We start from the raw sequence: 22016 nt of genomic DNA, 5'->3' as shown, positions 1-22016 counted from the left end.
CTTCAAGCAAGCATATGAGTTTTGGGTGTCTTATTCAATTCAACCAAAGAACCGTTAAGAAATTTCAAAGCAGATTTTGGGCTAACCTAGAAATCTTTGCCAAAAAACACCGCATTCTGACACGATCTAAAACATACGCTCGGCAAACCCTGATGAAACTTGACGAGATGGCGAGCAGAAGAATCAATAGATGTAAACGAGAACTATTATAAAGTACAAAAGAAGCAGACAAACGCTTAGAACGGATAGACAATCCTGTAAACTCGGGTCAGTGGAAATCATAACATAAAGGAAATCAAAGATGAATTGCAAGCAAGATATGTTGTCGAGCATCAGGCATATTATTCTAATGCATCCCATAAAATTGTCAGCAACAAAGGCAGCGAACCAAGCGAAGAATTCTAAGACGAATAGAAGGCATGATGCGGGAAGATGATGTTCACCATTTATTACGAACCGGAAGAAACCTATCTTCATTTGGTTCTAAAAACTTCAAACGGTCAGACGCATCAAAGGAATGAACGAAGTGGGAATTCCAGATATCTTTTCACAAGGCGAACGGGGATGGATAAAAAAACTCTCTTGACAAACTCCTCTTTTTAGTTGGAGAAATCAACTGGACCTTAGCCCGAGGTACGATAGAAGACCCGGAAAATCATGTGGTTTGCCTAATAGCAAGTATGCAACGTAACCCAACAGAAAGCTTATTAAACAAGTAGGACCCGTGTAACTTGCCCATGTCCTCTTCTCCAGTTCCATTACGTAGAAATCTATACCCAAGAAAAAATTCAGCAAGCTTCGTAGAACCGATGATGAATGCCGAAAGGGAAGACCTTGTGTAGGCAGCAGAAGCGAGAGAAATAACAAAAGAAGATGAAGAATTATTGATTCCATGTCTTGCGAAACTTCCACGGGCATCTCAAGGCTGTTTTTGGTGCATTTTGCACTTATAAGCTTCAGCTTATGCAGGAGCTAAACAATGTAGTCACCATTTTATGCGACAACAGTACTTTGTAACCAAATATTGCGATCCGATGGAATCTCGCTGATGGCAGCGGGATTTGTATCCTGACTTGATGGCGGATATCAGTCGACCCAGCTGTGAATGAGTAGCTCAGTTAAATCGGGGTAATAATCTCGAGCGGGAGCAATGCTGTCGTGAAATAACTAGCTAACTAACGAGAATGGAAGCGGATTCATAAACTTCGCCTGCAACAGAAACATGGAAATCTCACGACTTATTTCCCTCACCACATCGACGGCGAAAAAAAAACTTTGGACGCCAAAAAATGACATTGCAGGCTGTAGCCTGTTATAACAGGAGAAGCCAATATTTGATAACTTTTCATTAAATGACAGTCTCAAGAAGTACAAGGTTTTTGGCAATAAAGACATTGAGGAAAATGGCTACACATCAAAAGAGAGATTTCAAAGCAACTTGATCAAGGCAGCAAAATCTAGAAAAGATGGGAACTCTGTTTAATACATAGAAAACTTGGTTTTGATAATTCCACACATGCTAAATTTGTGGATTACCTCTTTTGAGAATTGCTACAGGCGGATAAAATAAAAAACGAAAATTGATTCTATTGCAACATTAGAGCTGACGCACAAATGATAATGCGTAGATGTGGTTGATGTGCTATACCCCACCAAGGAGTAGCTGGCAACCATATATGTATATTAGAGCTGATTGCTAACTACAGATAAAACCAAACGACAACGTAAAGCCTCAAGGAATATAATGAATTATGTCACTGACTCAGTAGTTCTCCCAAAACCACAAAGCGTAGCAAATGATATAAGGAAATTCTGAAAAGTCTTATAATTTAATGATAATTCCCTTCAAGTTTTTTTTTTGAAGACAGTTGGCATTAGCTTTTACACATAATTTGATCATAGTTATCTATCAGGTAGTTTCAAAGGTGACAACTATATACGCATTTAATAGACTAAACAAAAATGTGGTCGACTACCGTCAGCAGACAATTAAGAAAAAATCGATAGACTCCAAGGAGTCGTCTAAATTATGAAACGGTGACTGGAACCTTCCAACAAAGAAAGTGTTTAGGAAGTAGCCAAAAAACAGAGCCACCAGTACCCTTAAAAAAACATCCGAAAAAATGATTTCAAATAAGATTGCTAATCATCATAAAACCACAATAAATTCAGTTCATGAGGCTTTTAAGCAAAATGTTTACAAATTTCATTCCTTTTTGTTGCAGATATGCTCGCTACTTTTTTCCCCTAGTCTAAACAACTTTTTAATTTTCTAAAGAATAAATCTTTCAGTTTATTTTCATATTTTATCTAGCGAAGTTTAAAGTGTTTACGTAAGATAATAAATATCGAATATCTATGACATTTCAAACATTAATTTTTGAATTTAGGCCAATCGAAAGTATTCTTTGTTTTTTTCATTATACGGAACTTATCGTGTTCCATCTCGACTAATTTTAGAAGCTTGCACCTGGTTAAAAAGTATTTTGTCACTTTTCTCTTTCGAAAGCAACGACGGAAAACACGAGGTAGATAAATGTGCACGCATTACGAAAGAGAGTCCCCTAAAAGTTCTTTTATAGCTTGTTCAACACAAGCCATTCAATTGTGTGTTACGTAAAAGGATTTCTCAGTTTTCTTGCTTTTCTTTCTTCGCGTTCTATGCAATCAATGCTGTGATTATCGCATGGCGAAAGATAACAACGATGATATGGACTAGTTTTGCGTATTACTGTCCTTTCTTTCATAAAGCAAGGGGACACGTTTACTGTGTCACATTTTTAACAATTACCAAATAATAAAAGAGGCATTACAATGGCGACAAGGTATCAGAAAAAATGGTAAAATTAGAATTGGTAAAGTGAATGAACTTACCCAAACTGGTTCGGAATAACCGGAAATCCTCCAGCACGCAGACCAGCAGTGAAGGGGTATCCTGTGAAAGACAAGAAAGAAAGTTGTGGTTAATTTGAGAGGGTTAACGGCGCAGGATATCGAATTAACAGAAATTATATTGATAGCATCGATTGATATAAAGAAATTACTACGAACAGAACAATTTAGCCTCTCATCCGTAGAACGGGAAATTAAGGGACAACAATCTAAGTGTAGGACGTGCTCGTGAAAGTACTTAGTTTTAGTCCACAATATCTGAAATTCGAGTTAAAAAAATGTAAGAAATCGGCAACACACAAAACATTGGAGGTCGTGAAATTCGAACTGATATAGAAACAGAAGGAGCACGTACATCATACGTATATACGAGGGTAAGTCCTCGACACTTTGGAAGGCTCTGATAATGATAGTGTTCTTTCGATTTCGTTCTACTCGAATAGGTTCCTATGTTGAAAATTACGCGTTGTGGATGGATGGGTGAATTGAATATGCTTTGGGTATTGCACCACGCAATGGAACGGGTTCGCTTATACAAAGGCAGTTCGCCGTCCGTCCTGTTTGAACCTCATTTACCTTCGGGGTAACATCCATTTTTGTGTACCTATAAGTACACAAAGTAAGCAATTCAAAGTGTCCCACTCGTTTTGTTTGATTGGTTTCATTAGATACACAACAACATTTCAGGTAATTTTGAAGAAAGAGTTTCGATAATAATAAGGTGGGAGTCATGGAATATTGTGGCATGCGGTGAAGTTATTACATTGCCAGCAGATATTTTCCTGTAAAAATTAGATATTAGTGGAGATAATGATATTGCTTATTTACTCAGTACTTGTTAGTTGGGATGCCTGCTGTGATGTTTTCACAAAAGAACAGTAGGTGTGCGTTATTTTCTATTTAATTTAAACTAAAGGTTTTTCGGGTTTATTTATGACGACGAAATAATTTATTTTATCATTTGTCATAATTAAAGCATATCAACTTATTACTTTTAATTGATAAGTGGGATGAAAACTTTTCGGAAAGAAGCAAGGAACATTCGGGGAATGTAATAGTTCAAAATTATTTAAAACTCTTTCATATTTTCCGTAAACATGACTAACCTAGGGATGTACATATGGCAATGAGACAGAATGGATGGAACGCTATCGGACATAATAAAACAAGCGAATATTAATATCGATATTCACCTTTCCAGGTGTGATGAGACAAGTCTATTATGAAATAAAAATACTAAACTGGGTTTAAGAAATTGAATACCATAAGCAAGTTTGCAAAGTTGATCTCTCCCCGAGTATTCTAATCCAGGTCCCAGTTATTAACATTTGTATCTCTCCTATACATTCTTTTATGGAATGTATATATATATCCTTCCTTGTTATTGTTATTTTGTTTTTTTTTTTTTTTTATTAGATTTAGAATGGGATTAAGTATTATTTTCGTTAAAGAATTTTTATAGGTAATGTATGCTATATGTACGTATGCCAGCAACCATATAGACCATGATATAAGGTATATGCCGAGAAGTTTAGTTGGAATCCTACCATTACTAACCAAATTATAATAAGTCAAAATTAATTTCTTCCATGTGAAGCCAAATGCATAATAGAATCTCAACATCACATTAAAGTGAGTAATTTGTCATACTAGAAGTTCCTAAGAACTGCGAGAGCTATAAATTACTGGTCAATCTAAGTCAATGATTTCTGAAGCAAGAAAACCTTTCATCCCATAATTAAAACAAAGCGTTCTTTGGAATGATAAGTACTTAGATGGAAGCCCAATTGCATTTATCTTTTAACGTAAATGTTTACACTGTTAAACGTTATCAATTACATATAGGTCAAGTCACAAGTATCATAATGACCATTCGTCAACGTTGGAAGCATTGTTAAAAAATCTCATCCACATCTTCGTTTTCGTTTACTTTAAAAAAGTGTACCACATTTATTTTACTTGATAAATTTCTGGAGGTATTGAAAATCGGGATCCTCCCTGTTTTACTCTTTCTAAAACGTTGTTTGTATTGTATGAATTCAATCGTTTCTTTAGCTGTGATCGTGAAAGAGCGTAATAAATTTAATGGGGTCAATCCGCGTGAAGGCCGTTTTTTTCGCTTTTCTTTAGAAATTTTTTGTGAAGAACTGGATGAAGGTACAAATACCATATATTTATTAATATCTTGAGCATGCGTAGTAATTTTTCCAGCCCGATAGTATAGTTTATTATTGAGATAGAGAGCAACTTATACATCCATCTTCCACAAAAGGTCACATTAGAGGGCGCTGTAATCATCTTAAAGAAGAAAAATGTAAAAGGCATTTGAACGTGCGGACTTAACTACAGTCCGCAAACTAGGATTATTAAAAAATATTAAACGCAAAATTTTTGGTGCCTTGTTAAACTTTTTTTTTTATAAATTTGTGTTTTTTCAAGGCTTCTTCAATGAATAAAAAAAAACTACCGAATAAATCCCAATTTTCCTAATTTGCGGACCGTAGAAATATGTTCTGAATAAGTAGTGAAAATTTCAAAGAATTTCGTTGGATAGATTTTGAGCTATAGTGACAGCAAATTTTCCACGTGCAGTTTAGAGAAAAACATATTTAAAAAGTAAAATGCGATTTTCAACCATAAAATCTTAACTGACAATTAATTTCGGAATGACTCCGAATATCAAAAAATCACTTTGCCCATATATTCTACACTATATCTAGATACAATTGATGCAAAAAAATCGATACCTAGTATCCGACATACAGGATGACCCCCTTAAGGAGCAAGGACAAGTTAGAGAGACGCAAACGACAATGCGTGCTTTCATAATTAACATTCGATTTTTCGTCTCGTGCAGTATATTAACGGGATAGCGTAGTGTGCACCACTTCCACGATCAAGAGCTACTTCTACAGAAATTAGTAGATTAGCATGGTGTATACTTCATGTGAGATGGAAATCTTAACCTAAGACATAAGGACTCTAGCAGAACTAATATAATGCACATGTGATAATGGATACCGTCGTCGTCGAGGCTCTGCAGGCCATTTTAGGCTTCCGCCTCTAGGATACTGTTCTTCCACCAGATCCGATCTTGAAGTCGCACCCTTCACTTCATAAATTTGGGCAATAATGCGCCCTCTCCATCAGCTGCTCATCAACCATCCGTTCCCTCTTCGAATACCCTTTTGGGCATCACTAACATACAATTTTAACATTCGGCAGGCGATTTTTTAAAATATTACTTAACAGTTAGACTGAAAAGTTCGTAGGCTAGAAACCTTTTTTTTTTGTCAAATTTGATTTTATTATTCAATGTAGTTGGTGGTTCAATATATAAGCGATACAGTGATTATAGCGGTCATACAATTTTTCTATACCATTTTTATAATACGATTTGTCTTTAGCCTCAAAATAGGCCCCCGCTTTGGCGATTATCTTTTCATCGGCACTAAATTTCTTTCCAGCGAGGTGAGGTCTGAGAGCAGAAAAAAGTCGCTGGGGCTAGATATGGAGAATACGGTGGATGCGGAAGCAACTTGAAGCCCAATTCATGCAATTTTACCATCGTTTTTATTGGTTTGTAACATGGTGCATTGTCTTGATGAAGCAGCACTTCCTTTTCCTTCAACTGGGTTCATTTTTCCGCGATTTCATCCTTCGAACGCTACAATAACGCTATGTAATCGTCGCTTTTGACGGTTTTTGCCTTCTCAAGATAGTTGATGAATGTTACACTATGCCAACTGATTGTTGCGTCTTTGTGCGATTTGGAATCGGTTCACCACGTGCAGTCCACTCAAATGACGATCGTTTCGTCCATTGTCACATTACGATCCATAAATTCGAGTTGTTTTTTATGGAGCGAGAGCTTCAACCATTGTTCAGAATCGTCACCTCGTTATTATTTTTGATCGATTGTGAACTTTCACATACCCAAACATTCATGCACGATATGTCTGACAACTTCCTTCGATATCTTTAGAGCCTCAGCTATCTCGACCAACTTCACTTTGCGGTCATTCAAAATTATTTTGGAGACTTTTCGTTCTCAACGGTTAATTTTCCCTGTACAAAGTCCGAATAATGATTATCAAGCCAAGTTTTGGCTTCAACAGATTTTTTTTCGTCAAAAAGTAGTACTTTATTAACACACGAAATTCCTTTTTATCAATTTTTTTCAAACTAACAAAAGTTGCTTCGCTCAAAATGCTCTATACCGCAAACTAATAGTCCGATAGCTGTTAAATTTGTACACGTGCCTTTTGAAGGTTACGGGTTAATGCTAGTAACGCTATTTATGTGTTATCCTACGAAAGCCCAACTGTTATCATTAGATTGTTATTTGCCCTGCATTTATTCCATTTATATTGTAAAAAGTACGGCAGCACCAAGTAGGTATCAGCGAGGAAAGAACCTTTAACGTAAACGTAGGAAAAAATAAAAGATCCCATATATCATATTAAGATATTTTCGTATGCAAGGAATATAAAATTATAATTTTTACGAACAGGCATTACTTCGCTTAGAAGTATGCTTTACTTGGCATAATTAGAAGTTTATTTATCTACCACGAACAAACTCGAAATCTTTCTTCCACACCAATGCCGGTTGAGAGAACAGAGAATCCATAACACTAACCGATAGGCGGTATCGACACTCGACAGCCGCCACCCGTATTAGGAAGAACGGTGGTCACTTATCATGGTGATGCAGTGATGTCAAGTAATGTTGCAAAGTTTGGTGATGTTTGGAACGCGGTCGGTGGTGGTAATGTGATATCACACTTTAAAGCAATATAACTTTTGTGATATCACATACATCACCTCCCCTCTCTCGTCCGTTGATTACACACTGGGTGTCTGAAGCTTTCGAATGCATATCTCGCTCGAACCTCGAAATTCTGCAATTGTATAATATTTCATACAAGTTCTGGTTCTAGCTGCTTCGCAATTAATGCCTTTTCCGTTCTGCGTCTATTATCCTTCTGCCAACCCTCCTCTTGAACGAGGTCGGTAATTTTTATTATGGTTTAATGTATATTCGGAGCTTTACTTTCTGCGTGTTCAGTTCTATTTTAAAATCTGATCTTGTTTGTTTCATTTTCAATTTTCGTCAATCGTCCACTGGCAGCAGGCCAAGGACCAAGCGCATTTACCCGAACGTTATGAGTTCCAACCTGTACTGTTTTACTAGGATTTCCAAGTCAACCATTATTTTCTGCAGTAAATTTCGGTAAATATTATGCTTAGAGTCGAAAAATATTTAATAATATTTAATTCTTAATAATTGTCTAAAACATGTTTTTTTGTTTGCCATCTAGGGATGCTGTTTTATGTAAGCATTTGCCTGGAGAGCATTTTACAACTAGGCAGAAGCGTTCATCCTCGATATATCTCTTCGTTCCCAACTTTGGCGCTAAACCCGCCGAGCAATAATGTGATACCATTCAAAGGCAATGAATCATACAATCGTGTCAGACTATCATCAAATATGACATGATAAAGCGGATTTTTTTTATTGAAGATGCAGGGGGTCTTGAAGCAACTTGGGCTAATCACCAAAAAAAAAGTTTATTGACGGTTTCGTCCAGGGCAGAGGTTTAAGTTTGAACATGCAACGGATTTCACTTCAATATAATTCCCACCCATGTTGTCTTTGCAATTATGTATAAATGGAGCAATTACCACCAGTCGCCGCTTTCGGTCACGCTGCTCCCAGGGCAGAGGTGAGGCAGCGTCTGATGAATTGCCTCTGCCCTAGACGAAACCGTCAGATAAAGCGTATTTGGATCTGTCATCAATAAAAAAAGCCATTGAAACTGCAGAAAGGTTTTGAAAAATCCTTTTGGGCTAAAAACAAGATAAACGTGATCTTGTGTCATACGTATATCTCTTATTTAATTCCATGGCACACTTCCCAAGTGCACAGCTTCACCAATCTAGGGACGAAGAGGGATATCACCCCGAGATCGAAGAACTTGATAATAGAGGAGTTAAAATCGGAAATTCGGATAATCTTAACTTCGAAACTATCAATTGTTATTTTATTTTTGTTAAAAATGTTATTTATGAAAATAAAACAACTTCTGGTTTGCCCCAATATTATGAACTATTTGCGCCGCCGAAACAAAAAACATTTATCAATATTTTGCTGGGTTCGTCAAAATATAAATTATGCTGAAATTTTGGATCGTACTGAAGAAATAATTATCCCACAAAAAGCAAAATCATTTTGGATAAACGTGAAGTCAAATTGTATGAATTAGCTGATATCAGCGAAACGTGCTTCCATTAAGCACGAAAATTTCTGCATGCGGACAATTAGTCCGCGTATCCTCACAATGAGCAAACAACGTGCTGATATTTCAGAAGGGCATTTTGAGCCTGTTAAACGAAATGAAAAGGATTCTCATCAAAGTGGATCGAACACTAGACTCCACTCCACTCATCATCATCAACGGCGCAACAACCAGTATCCGGTCTAGGCCTGCCTTAATAAGGAACTTTGGTTTTACGCCGAGGAACGGCACTCCACTAGACTAGAATAAAGATTATGCGGCTTGCTCCGAAACTGTAAGTTCAATTTAATTTTATTTGTGACTCTATTTTCAGTCCCCACCCCCTCCTGACAAATTTCTGGACTCGGCTTGCCAGTCAGCAGTATTTGATAAAAGTACAAAATACACCTTTAACAAGGGAAGATTTTGTTATAGTATATCGATGGATACGATAGCAAAATTTCATGAAATTCGAATGGCATCCGCAGTCTCCATATTTTCTAGATCTGCCCTCAACGATTACTTCCATTTCGTAAACCCTAAGCAATGCTCTAGTGAAAGAACTTTAGATCAAAAGTCATCGTAGAAGCAGACTAGTCTCAACGAGGAAATAAAATCATTCTATAAACAAGTCGGGAAACCGGAAGCTGGGCGCTTCAGGTATGAAAGGTTTTGTTTGTTTCTTGTGTGAGTATATTTGAGTGTAGAACTATCCCATTTGCACGTAGCCCGTTAAGAATATGCATTTAGCATGTCAGATTTAGTACTTCGGGTTGTAAATTTACACTGTAAAGACAACTTTGAGCTACTGTAACTTTGTTACTAATAGTATGATTTTGATCAAACTTGGGAGATAATATGCTTCATATTATATTTTATACTACTACCAACTTTTATAACTCTGACATAAACTTAAGGGGGGTTTTACTCAATTTTCCCAAAAATATGGTAATATACTATTATTAACGTAGTTTCTGAGAATGGGTCCGTTAAAGAAATCATCAATTTCCACCCCTCCCACTCCCCGACTTTTTAACAAATCTCAAAACTAAGACCGGCTTCGAAAAGTACTAATTAAGACCTTTCATTTGATACTCCACATGATTATATTCCGTAAAAAAAAATTGTACACCCCCCTTTTACATGTATGCGGACTCCCCCTAAATCTCAACGTAGAAGGATATCACTCACTGCTGGGGGTCTACAGGTCCCACCTTTTCACCAAATTTCGTGTCAATCGGTATAGCCGTTTCTGAGAAAAGTGCCTGTGACAGACAGACAGACGGAAATGTGAAACGAATCCGAAGAACCCAGAAAGGGGATCTCATGTTCGAGCTGAAAAGTTCGAGTGTGGGCAAGGCTGATGACTTTCGCACTTGGGGAGAATGCCGCAGTGCGTGCCCAAAAACATGAGATCTACATACAAAGTAAGGATCTCGATGAAATAACATCGAAAGCAGAGGTTTGTACTGCTCTGAAGGAACAATTCAAGTTGGAAGAACTTGCGGACAGCGCAGAAGTTGTTGGCGGCCGGAAAAGTTCGGATTGGATGGGTTGTCTGCCGTTTAAGAGAACAGACTTCGCTAAAGAGGTATGCACCAGCAGCATTGATCGATCCGATCAATGCAGAAGGTGTGGGGAGAAGGGCCATATTGCCAGGGAGTGCAGTAGGGACCTATTGCGCGAGGTGAAAGAGGGACAAAATAACCGGCATATTGCCGGAAGTAGTAAATGTCCCGAATTTAGGAAGGCGCTCACTGCAATAAGAAAATGAGGTCTATTCAAATAAACCTCAATCATTGCAGGGTCGCTCAAGATTTACTTGAGCAGACCACGTTCGAATCTGAGATGGAAATCGCCATCATAAGTGAGCCGTACAGAAACCGTCACGATGGCGTATGGGTCACAAATTCGACTGGTGGAGCGGCGATATGGGCTTATGGTCGACAAGCCATACAAAGTACTGCAAGTCAGGCAGCCAGTGGCTTTGTGTGGGCGAAAATAAGTGGTGTATATGTATACAGCTACTACGCCCCACCAAGTTTGACACTGTCTGAATTCGAGCAAATGCTTGATAATCTTGTTCTCGACGCAAGGGGACGAAGTCCCAAGGTAATTGCTGGTGATTTCAATGCTTGGGCCCTAGAGTGGGGTAGCAGAGAATCAAATGCTAGGGGGCGCAGTTTAATAGAAGCTTTCGCGCAGATGGACATGGTTTTGGCTAACGAAGGTGCTGTAAACACCTTCCAGAAAGGGGGGTTAGGCTCAGTTGCAGACCTGACCTTTGTCAGCCCATCGCTGGTATGTGCTGCGTGGTACGTCCTGGTACGTCAGCAAACGCTACACCCACAGCAATCACCAGGCAATCTTCTTTGAGACATGTGTCGAGCCACAGGGCAAAGAGCTATCATGCCCGAAACCGAAAAAGATTTCAGGCTGATCTGCAAAATCTTTGGATGAGCAGACCTTCATAGGGGTGTGGTTAGATCAACTTGATAAAGCAGGCGCCTCTATGGAAAGAGCCGTCCATCTGGTTCAATGCATCGCCAAAGCATGTGACGCGTCCATGCCTAGGAGGTGCTCATTCCCCCGTAGAAGACCAAACTACTGGTGGAAAGATGAACTGACCGGTCTTCGATCAGCCTGCCACCAAGCCAGAAGAGCGGCTCAGAGGGCGGTAGGTAGAGTCGATCAAGGGCAGAAAGAGTGCCCCTATAAAGCAGCCTGCAAAACCCTCAGATAAGATAAATTGCGAAAGGCAGAGGAAAGGAGAAAAGCGCGGTCACGTGCGCTGCATATAGAAGAAATGGGATTAAGCTAGAGTGAGCTGACTCCGCCCCGTGATGTACTACCTTATGGTGGTTCCGCGGGGCAGGGAGGGAGTCAGGGGTTGATTTTAGTGGGTAAAAATCCCACACGCTGGTGTGTCCAGACCAGTGTCTTTAGAAGATTTCCACCTCCTCAAAAAAGACAGACGGACAGACAGACATTGGACCGATTTTGCAAACAAAACCTTATAAATCACCTTTTTAGAGAAATTATCAGGAAATTTTCCAATACGTTATAAAAGATAAATTTATGTTTTGTTGCTTAGAATCTACATAGTTCAATTCATATTTAGCAAGACATACTTGGTTAAATTTATCTTTCATAAAATTTTGAACATTTTCCTTCTAACTTTTCTGAAAGGCTACAATCGGGGCCTAAACATTTTAAAGGAGCGTATATTCATTACTCCAATGTGGATGGTGCTCCACTAAAACAACGAAATTATGCTGATGTTATTCCTGCTTGCTTCCATGGGAAGGCAATGCGCCTTTTATCGTTAACAGAAGTAAAAGCTTCTATTGGCTATCAGTAAAAAATGATATCGAGACCCAAAAATCCGTTGACGTAAAATTATAATCGAAATGCTTTTCCCACATCGAATCAACGATTCTAAATGCTCACGAAACGAATTAAATCTACAACCCACAGCGATAAGAGGTCGCATTTAGAAAAAATAGTCAAATGAGGTAGCCCTTCGTTGAGTCAGTCTATAAATACATGCGCCCATACTTTCTGTTACAAAAAAACTAGCAGAGAGAGGCTTGCACAGTTGCTCTTCTTAGTAAATGACAATGCCTTTTTTACTTCAAGTTGTCATACCACCGATTACATATGCCACCGATATGTGAGTGAAGTAGGCAAGCATGCGAACTGGAGTCCACAGGAGGGCTTTTTCCATAAAAAACCAAACTAGGGTTTATAGTTGAAAAATACGAAATACGGTGCGCGGATAATTATGCATAGTCAGTGCTCGCTCATGTTGTAAATTATTGTATGATAGTACTTTGAATTGTTGCCAACGGTCAACAACTTGCGGTGAAATGGTGTTGTCGACCCCATGAGTTCATTTGGAGAGCATCGATACTCCCCAGGGGGCTCGACTGATTTCAAATGACATATTAATTGCAGGAGGCAGATTTAACAAATTTTGGCTTCCAAAGGGATTCTAGAAAGAGAAACTGGAGATCATCAATGTGAGCATCTCAGAAATGTTCATTGAGCACTCTAACCTGGGTGAGTGCGGAAACACTTCCAGTTCGCAATATGTTCATACGTGTTATAGTAATGAATGCAGCCAGGGAAAAGCGCCATACCATGCCATGCCTCAACATAGTTCACACACTTTACTGCTGATATCGAACCGTATTAATTCACGAAATTATCATAAAAATGCCGAGGGAAACTGTTTCCAATTTCACTTTCTTGTGTGTATAAACCTGAATTTCGTGGTTCATTTCAAGCCTAGTTTTCGTGGGCCCATTTGAAACGTTGCCGTTAAAACCACGAGGAAATGATGGTGGCGGCAGCCACGGAAGAGCCTGTAAGCCATCAACCGAAACCTCTGGCCATCGTCGTCGTCCCATTCAATTGTGGGTTGCGTTCACAGTAAACGCATGCACATGACGAACCCACATACGTACTTGTATGCGTATAATCAGATGTGGTTTCATTTAGCTCAATCGATCGTGCCACCAGGCCACCGATCGTTTACATACCTACGGCTTCGCGATATATCACACGATCATGAATTTTCAGCTCTGGCAGAAGCAAATAGCGCACTAGCAGACGATTCGTAGGAGCGTACTTGATTTCCGACCGGAAGCGATCGCAAGCAAAAACTCGGGAAAATTACGTTTTCATGGTAGTTTTGGATGTTTCAGTGGTTTTTGAAGAGTAAAAACGTACAACAAATGCCCAGAACTGTAGACTCTGCTAGAGGAGGTTGGGGCTGTTTCAGGCAAATCTGATGAAAGTATTGCTTTGGGCGAACTTATCTTGGAATTTAATCCTCTGCATATCAGTGTCGATGGTTGATTGATAAGAATTTTAGATCCCCTTTTATACTCAATGATATTTTTTTAAATATACTGATCCTATCGGTTTTGAAATATTTCGACTGATCCTCTGCATTGCCTTTTTGACTAAGCTGCTAGTTATAAAACTGCAAAAACACTTCCATGAGAATTAACACAAATTTAGCAGTAGTTTCTGAAAAGTAGGATTTCTGAACAACGTCGCCGATTACGCCACTCCCAGCAGTCCAAGTACCATCTTTTTTTTCTTTTTTAGCTCTTATCCCGTTCACAAGCGGCTCATCGTGATCGGTTGCGTCATTTTATTGTGGCATTTGTCTGATCTGAATGTCACGAAGCTTTCAAATTACCATCCAACGTATCAAGCCGCGGTTGTTTCAGACGGCCTCTTGGCCGCTTACCATCGACTTCGATGTTCAGATCAATTTCGGTAAGTTCGTTAGCGCGATCGATGACGTCTCTCTCGCAATTTTTCCACAATCGGTGCAACCCCATATCGTTCGTGCATATTCTTATTCCGGATGTGATCAACGCGTGTTACACCACTGGTCGAAAGTAACATCTTCGTTTCTCTTACTGCAAGGCATTGCTCATTGTCTTTTATAGCCACCAAACACACAGACCCATCGAGGGCAACAGGATGGACGATATTGAGATAAATTTTAGATTTGAAACGTCCGTTGATACGTCGATCACAAAGAACACCAGTTGTGCGCTAATGAGCGAAGCAATTTCATAACGCAGTTTTCCATTGGCTGATAGCACTGACCTAACATATTTAAATCGATCAGTTCTGGCCAGGTTACTGCCATTGACAGTGATAGTTTTTATTTCATGGGGATCGGTCGACAAAAACTCTGTTTTATTCAGATTCAATCTAAGACCGTGTTGCATGAGGGGATCATTCCATTTTTGGTTTCCCGGGATCAGTTTGGCTATGAGACGCCAGGAAAACATCCTCATCTGCATAAGGCGCTGGACTTTGGATGTTCCGTGTGACAGTGTCCATAACTAGAACAAAGAGAAATAATGAGAGGGCGCTCCCTTGATGAACACCGATGGACGAATGCACGAAGTCGTTTGGAAAAACCGCCACCATGTATATAATGTATTATATTTCAACGGATTACAAAGGAGATAGACATAAGCTAAGACGAACAAAAACATCCAGGGTTGGATTCGAACCTGGAGTAATCAGACCGACGCTCAACCAACTCGGCTGTCGAGACAGCACCTCAAGTTCCTTTTTTCCTTCGTCTGGGATGCCCAGAGTTCCATCCTTGGGCTTTTCATGTTTTCTTTCTTCATAAATCATCCTTCTTCTTTATTTACTTATCCAGACGATGTAAAACTATATCCTCTTGCGTTGAATCGACAAACAAGGCTGGTTCCAATCAAGCCTCGACACACTATCTATCTCTATGATGTGCTGGGAATAAATTGGCCCTTAGTGGAATCAAATGCTATTCGTTATTATTCGTTGTTAAAGTGCTGCATGGTTATAACCGCTCGAAATCTCGTTGTAAGTTTTATGCAGGAACAATATTTGATACTATTGGAATGCCGCTCCAATGTAGACATCATCTAAGCACCCTTTAGCGAAAAAGCGACTTACAGCTAAAACAATAAAATAGCTTTCATAACATAACAAGAATACTAACAACAATTATAACAATGATCACCTACCGAGCCTCTTCTGGAAATATGACCAAATCCAATGTCCCAAGAAAGAAGGGAGAAGAAGATAGTGCAACTAGTATAATAGTAATTGATGGATTAATACCGCGGAAATTAATAGCTTTGATGGTCTAAAAATACAGTACCCCATGGAGTCAAAGAAAGGAGAAAAGATAACGATGTCTGCTCCGAATGAACACCCTGGTCGGGAAAAACACTGACATAGCCGTTAACTAATTAGCGACGCTAATTATTTCACTGGAGATGGACTTTATCTGGTGGCCAATGGCAGAGGAAGAGACTAGCAAGTATGTGAGAAACGGGAATTGAAGGTTGCCATTCTCCAAAGAGATAGCTGCAGAGATGTTAAATTAAAAGTGGCATAATTAAGACGGAGGAACTATTATACCTTAGAATATACTAGCAAAGCTCCTGAAAGACCGCTGAAGAGAAGCTGAGGAAAAAGGAAATCCCTAAGGAGCTCCGAGTTGTGAAGGAAAGTCAACTGCAATAAAGATGCCAAAGAAAAAGATAAGGGACAAACCACGGCTAGAGAACCTCATTAACCCGAACCATGGGTGATACTACTTTATTGAATTTGAAGGCGAACAAGATGACATCGTCACCGCTTCAAAAAAGATAACAAAGTAACTTCAGCATTCTTCTGAGGCAAGAACCTCCGGCATGCGTAAAGGAGACATGTCTTTCGCTCCTGTTTCCAGACCATGAGAAAGCCTTCATTGAAGAGCTGCAGAAAATGGAAATTCAAACGGCATGATCTACATTCTGCAAGCGAAAACGCGGAAGATTGCAACTGCTTACGATTTAATGGGATAGATCATACGGGAAAGCAATCCATACAGAAATAAGAGACTCCACAAACTTATAAAACTGAGGGGACCCGTACGTAGAACACGGTACAAGAACAGGTACGAAAGCTTTGCGTATTTCTTATATAAAGACATTTGAGTGTGCATTTGTGCCATTAGTACGTATCCATATATTATGTGAAAGTATCCACTTTCAGGTGATATTGACATTCATAGTCTTGAATTTGCAAAGAAGCGACAACTTTGACGTATTATAACTTTTTTAGTAATAGTGCGATTTTGTACTAAGGAGTACTTAGTAGGATCATGCTCAATGTTATAGCCTATATCACTGCAACATTTCGTGATACTAAAAGGTACTTAAGGGGGGCTTTGCAGCCAATTACTAAAAATGATAATAATAGACTATTATTAACTTTATTTGAACAGATCGGTATGGAAGGTATTTTGGAGCCCAGCCACGACATAATGGTAGCCTCCTCATTTCAAATTTTTCGATTGGGTAGTTTCTGAGAACGGGTCCGTTAAAGAAATGATCGCTTTCGATCCCGCCCACCTTTCCAACAAACGTCACATGACCATATTTGGTGAAAAAAAAAATATACGTTACGAGGACCCCCTTAAATTCGATACAAAAGGATGTAACTCACTGTATGCGTGAACGTTCAAAATTCCCACTTTTCCACTAAATTTGGTAGCAATATTTCACACAAAACCTTAAAAAGACTACTTTGAATAAAATAAAAGAAAATAACCACTATTCGAATCTTATTTTTAAACAAGTTCTATTCAATTTGGAAGGAGTCTTACAATATATTGTGCCTGGTAGCAAGCGGATACCTATGCACAACAACGACTTTTAGTATTTTGCGGAAGATAATATATAAATAGTAATAAAAGAGAGAATCAGGTGTCTTTCGAAGCAAGAGAAAAAGCAATAGATTGTCCTATCTCTGATTGAGAGCATACATTTTTTTTGAAAATATGAAAATGACTGTACCAAGCATTGGGCGATTTTATAAATAGTAAATGAGTATTTCCAAACTTATCGAACTTATGTTCCTATCAAATGTGGAGCGGAAAATTTGACTTTGAATTTTGGAATTTACCAGCTATGTACGAGCCAATTCGGCACCAAACGCATAGAAATAATACTCCCAGCAACTCTCCTATCAGATCACTGATATTTCACTCTCGATGAGACAAGCAACATCAATGAAGTCCCTATTCCCATCAGACGATTCTCCCTTCATCAGGAAAGAAATTCGTGACTGAAAAAAATAGCCAAATTCAAACGCCTACTATGCAACATTAAACATCAGATGCTTGCTTATAATTTCTGAAAGTGTATTCTGATTTTGCTCGAAATATGAATGTTGATCCTGCTCCTTTAGAATGGCAGCATACATTGGGTAAAATAATTCATGTGGATAGATATTGCATGCGTGATTACGGATTACGCACGCTGCTTAGTCCAGCAGCAGTGACTTGCAATTGATACTGTTGAAATGGCAGCTGAACAAATCAGAAGCATGCGTCCATCTCACGAGCATAAAATCGGAATTTGTGGTGAACTTAATAGGGGCTTTCAACTTTAAAGAGATAACTGTCGTTATTACTAGGCATTACCATTTGCAGAGGTTGTTTGTAAGAGCCTGTGGAAAAATAGGTGGAAAGATGAAAAGATTAGTTTTAATCAATTTTGGCAAGCAATCATGAAATCAGATTAACGGATACAGAAGCGAACCAACCAACTTGGAAACGTTCTGGATTCATGACACAATACGTCCATGCTGCAAATGGACTTTTCAATTATGAAAAAAAACTGAATATTTTCGAAATGTATGCTCTTCTTATCAATGCCAGTATGGGCTGTACTAAGAATCCGACCCCGCTTCTGAACAGGACAAAGGATGAAGAGGAATATACTTCCTACGATGATCGACCTTTTCAAATGGATCGCGGATTTCAACCTAACAACATGGACAGTGTAAAGTAGGTGAATTCCAAAGAACAGCTTCTTCCTCCCATGTGTTAATAATTCCATAAGTAAGGATGTTAGATTAATCGAAACCGTTGCAATGACTCCAGATAAAATTCTGGCATTAAAACTTCAGTTCAAGTGAATGCAATGTCTTCGAAAAATTTACTGAAGATGGCATGACACTTGCATGATTTGAATAACTCAAAATGTTATACTTCCCCTTCCCCTTCATTCTAATTTATTCTAGCTGCGCGGCAATGAGATTTTCAATGACGAAGGTAATGATCTTACATATTGAAAAAGCTGAACAGGAAGATCAACGTAAAAATTCGGGCTCCAATACAAAAATATAGCAAATGAATTTTTATTGCAACTTTTGAAGCAAGAAGTCCGATTGTCTCACTTTTTGAGATGGCGTCAAATTTCAACAAGCTGTAAATTGTCAATCTTCTTTCAAAACCAGAAGAGTGAGATCGTGTTTACTCTGCCGTGTGTTTTTTGTCAACGCGTCAACATCATATTTTATCTAGGGCATTGAAAATTATGTTACTTTATACAAAATTGAAGGATTGCGTAGAAGCAGATTCAAACGGTGTCCAGATTATCTCTGGAGACGAAAGTTGGATAAATGAATGTCAAATACATAATTCAGAGTTCTACATGGAAATCTTTGGCTATCTTCAGAGTTCAAAGTTTATTCTAAGTAGAATATTAAAAAGGCGTATTGAAATTTTCGTAGAGGAATAGGCCAGAACAATAAGCCAATTATTTCTTCCTCCATACGCCTCACTTCTGATCCGCAAGTTTTAACCGAAAAAAAGGTTCTAGTCTCCACAACTAACATAGGAAAACATTTTGACATCAGTTTCGACATTGAGAGAGCCACAAGGAATCAATTAAACTCTCTTCCGAAAGAAGCTTTCCAGAAATGCTGTTACTCATGGCGCATCGTTCGCGAAAGAAAGAACTTTGAAGGAAATACATTCAATTTCATGTAAATTTACTTCTTCCTTCATAACGAAATTATTCACCTGCAGGTTTTAACAAATCCAGCAAAAGTAGTGAAACGAATCATGAGATTCTTCTTAGCAGCCTAGCTATGGTATAGTATTTTACTCCATATCGCGCATTTAACACATAATCAGAAAATGCTGATTCGACATGATCTCAATATGGTACAAAGTCAACCATTTCGCGTGTTGAAAATTTACTTAAGAAAACCCAGATAACAAAGCATTGATAACAAATTAAAAGAACGCAATGGAAAGCTCACACCGAAAAGGGATGAAAACTGTTTTAAAGGCAGAATTCAGTGTAGCCCATGTCCTTTTTGTATTTATCAGTCACGGATACTTTGTTTCAAAGCTTTGCATAGAAACCAAATAAAAATAGACACAAGTCCGTACTATTCCGCGACAGCATTACCATAAAAGCGGGAAAACCAAATCTCCTACGGCGTATAATCTGCATAAATGATCATTCCAAAGTGTGAAAATTTAAATTAATTTTGTTAAGACCAGGTTGTAATCACCTTTTAAAAACAGTAAAAATCCAGAAATGTCAATCAAATTAACTAACAGAATATCTTCTATGAGGAACAGAACAGGAACAGAATATCTTCTATGAGGAATTTCATATTCACATTTTCCCACTTACATATACCTCCAATTCAAAATATTTCTTGATATACATATATATTTCCAAACTCCAACTTACGAGACCTGGATTTCGTATGGATCCATCATTGTATTTTTTTTTCAGATTTTCGGTTGCGTAGGTTCTGAAAACGAGACCTGTTACACTTTTTTGGGCACACATTTTAAGCCTTCACTCCCCTATGTTTTACCTGGTATCAAAAATATATTGTTTCTGTGAAATAAAATTGACACCCCCTTTCGACAAGTGTGGGGAAGTCAATCCACTATCCCAGCATGGCTGACGAGCAGACCACCGTAGAGCTGCGTGACGCACTAAACAATGGAGGAATGGAGGAAAGCAGATTTTTCAGTTAGTCTTTGGGAGAACAAAGTATAGGCGTATTGCTGAAAACCGATAACAATGGTGCATAGGCTTGGTTGGCACACTATGCTAGACATAACAGTTTGCGAAAAGTTTTTATTCTTCGTAGCATCTAGGACCTAGGGTTTCTTCCACATTTGCCTCCGACTGTTTTGAGTTCTAAATTGAGTACCCATATGACTCTGCTGTAATGTCCTTCAAAGGTATTGCCCTCTGGACACCGCGTGAACCGGTCAATGATCGTAAGGCAATACATGTAGCCGTGCGAATCTCATAAAGGGCCCACAACGTGGAGATATATAGTGTGGAAGCGCTTCGTTGACTTAGGGAATACACCTAATTCACCTAGCATGCATAGTGACCTTAAACTTTTAACATACGATGCGCTCTCTGGTCTCGTTCATGGGCAGCCAGAAATATTTTCTGGGGACTAGCCGGTTCGTTGCTCGAATGCCGAAGTGAGCAAGATTGTGCACCGAGCGCAACAATTCCTTACAGAAAACAACCAGACAACATGACCTAGGTCCTTTTTCGGAGATTTCCCACTAGGTAGAGGAAGATGAACCGAAGATGAAGGGATACTTAAACTTGTATTTGGAGTCCGACTGCAGGTCCTGAAGAGCTGCGTCACCCTTATGGGCCATAGCGATTGCTGAAAAATCGACTGCGGCTGGGTTGTTGATCTCAGAAATACCAAAAGTGTATCATCTACCAGCTACTGCTTGGTTGTTTCAAACGCTTGGACGGCTCCTAGAGACCACATCCTCCCGCTATACTTTGGTCTTAGGACCAGATCGGAAGCTAAGTAACGCCTGGTGGTTTTGAGGCTTTGGCCAGGAAACGTTTATCATACCCAAGAACGTTCTAAGGCCTTTAACCGTTTTTGGAAGCGGAAAGCTTGCGGCCTCTTGTACCTTGTCTCCGTCGGGTTGTATGCTCTTAGGGTTGATGGAATGGCTTAGAAATATTATCCGCTGCTGAAGAAATTTGCACTTTTCAACATTAATAATTAGGCCATTGTCAAGGAGACGTTGAAAAATGCACTCGAGATGTGCCAAATGCTCGAACTCCGTTGAAGATGAGGCCAGAACATCATCCAAATAGACGAAACAGAAGTCAAAATTTCGTAGTACAGGGTGAATGAATCTGTGAAAGGTTTCCGCCGCATTGCAAACGCCAAAAGTCAACATCAGTGTGTTAGAAACTTGTGCAAATTGCTATCTTTGGAATATCTTGGGGAGCTACAGGGATTTGATGGCATTTAAGCCTTGGCTAGATCCAAGGTCGAGAAAACACGACAGTTTGCTAAATAATGCCCAAAGTCTTGGATGAGTGGAATGCGGCACCGATTAGAGTTAGATTTAAATGAAGGATAACATGATGTCGCACAAAATGTGACATCCCACAAGGGTTTGTCCTAAGCACACTCTTATGGCTAATTATGTATAACGTAGTATTGACGTTATTCTGAC

General features: G+C 38.9%; 1 protein-coding gene across 2 annotated transcripts in view; it reads right to left on the bottom strand.

Moving 5' to 3' along the window:
• LOC119656280 (RNA-binding protein 24-like) overlaps positions 1–22016 on the bottom strand; it is a 123553-nt gene that overhangs the window by 50331 nt on the left and 51206 nt on the right. For both annotated transcript variants that reach the window (XM_038062707.1, XM_038062709.1), the window contains one exon: positions 2875–2935. In XM_038062707.1, coding sequence (XP_037918635.1) covers positions 2875–2935 — 61 coding nt within the window. The remainder of the gene's footprint in view (positions 1–2874; positions 2936–22016) is intronic.

Source organism: Hermetia illucens, chromosome 4, assembly GCF_905115235.1.
Source record: "Hermetia illucens chromosome 4, iHerIll2.2.curated.20191125, whole genome shotgun sequence".
Classification (NCBI taxonomy): Eukaryota; Metazoa; Arthropoda; class Insecta; order Diptera; family Stratiomyidae; genus Hermetia; species Hermetia illucens.
Note: the sequence above shows the minus strand (reverse complement) of the source record. Positions and strands in the feature narration are given on the sequence as shown.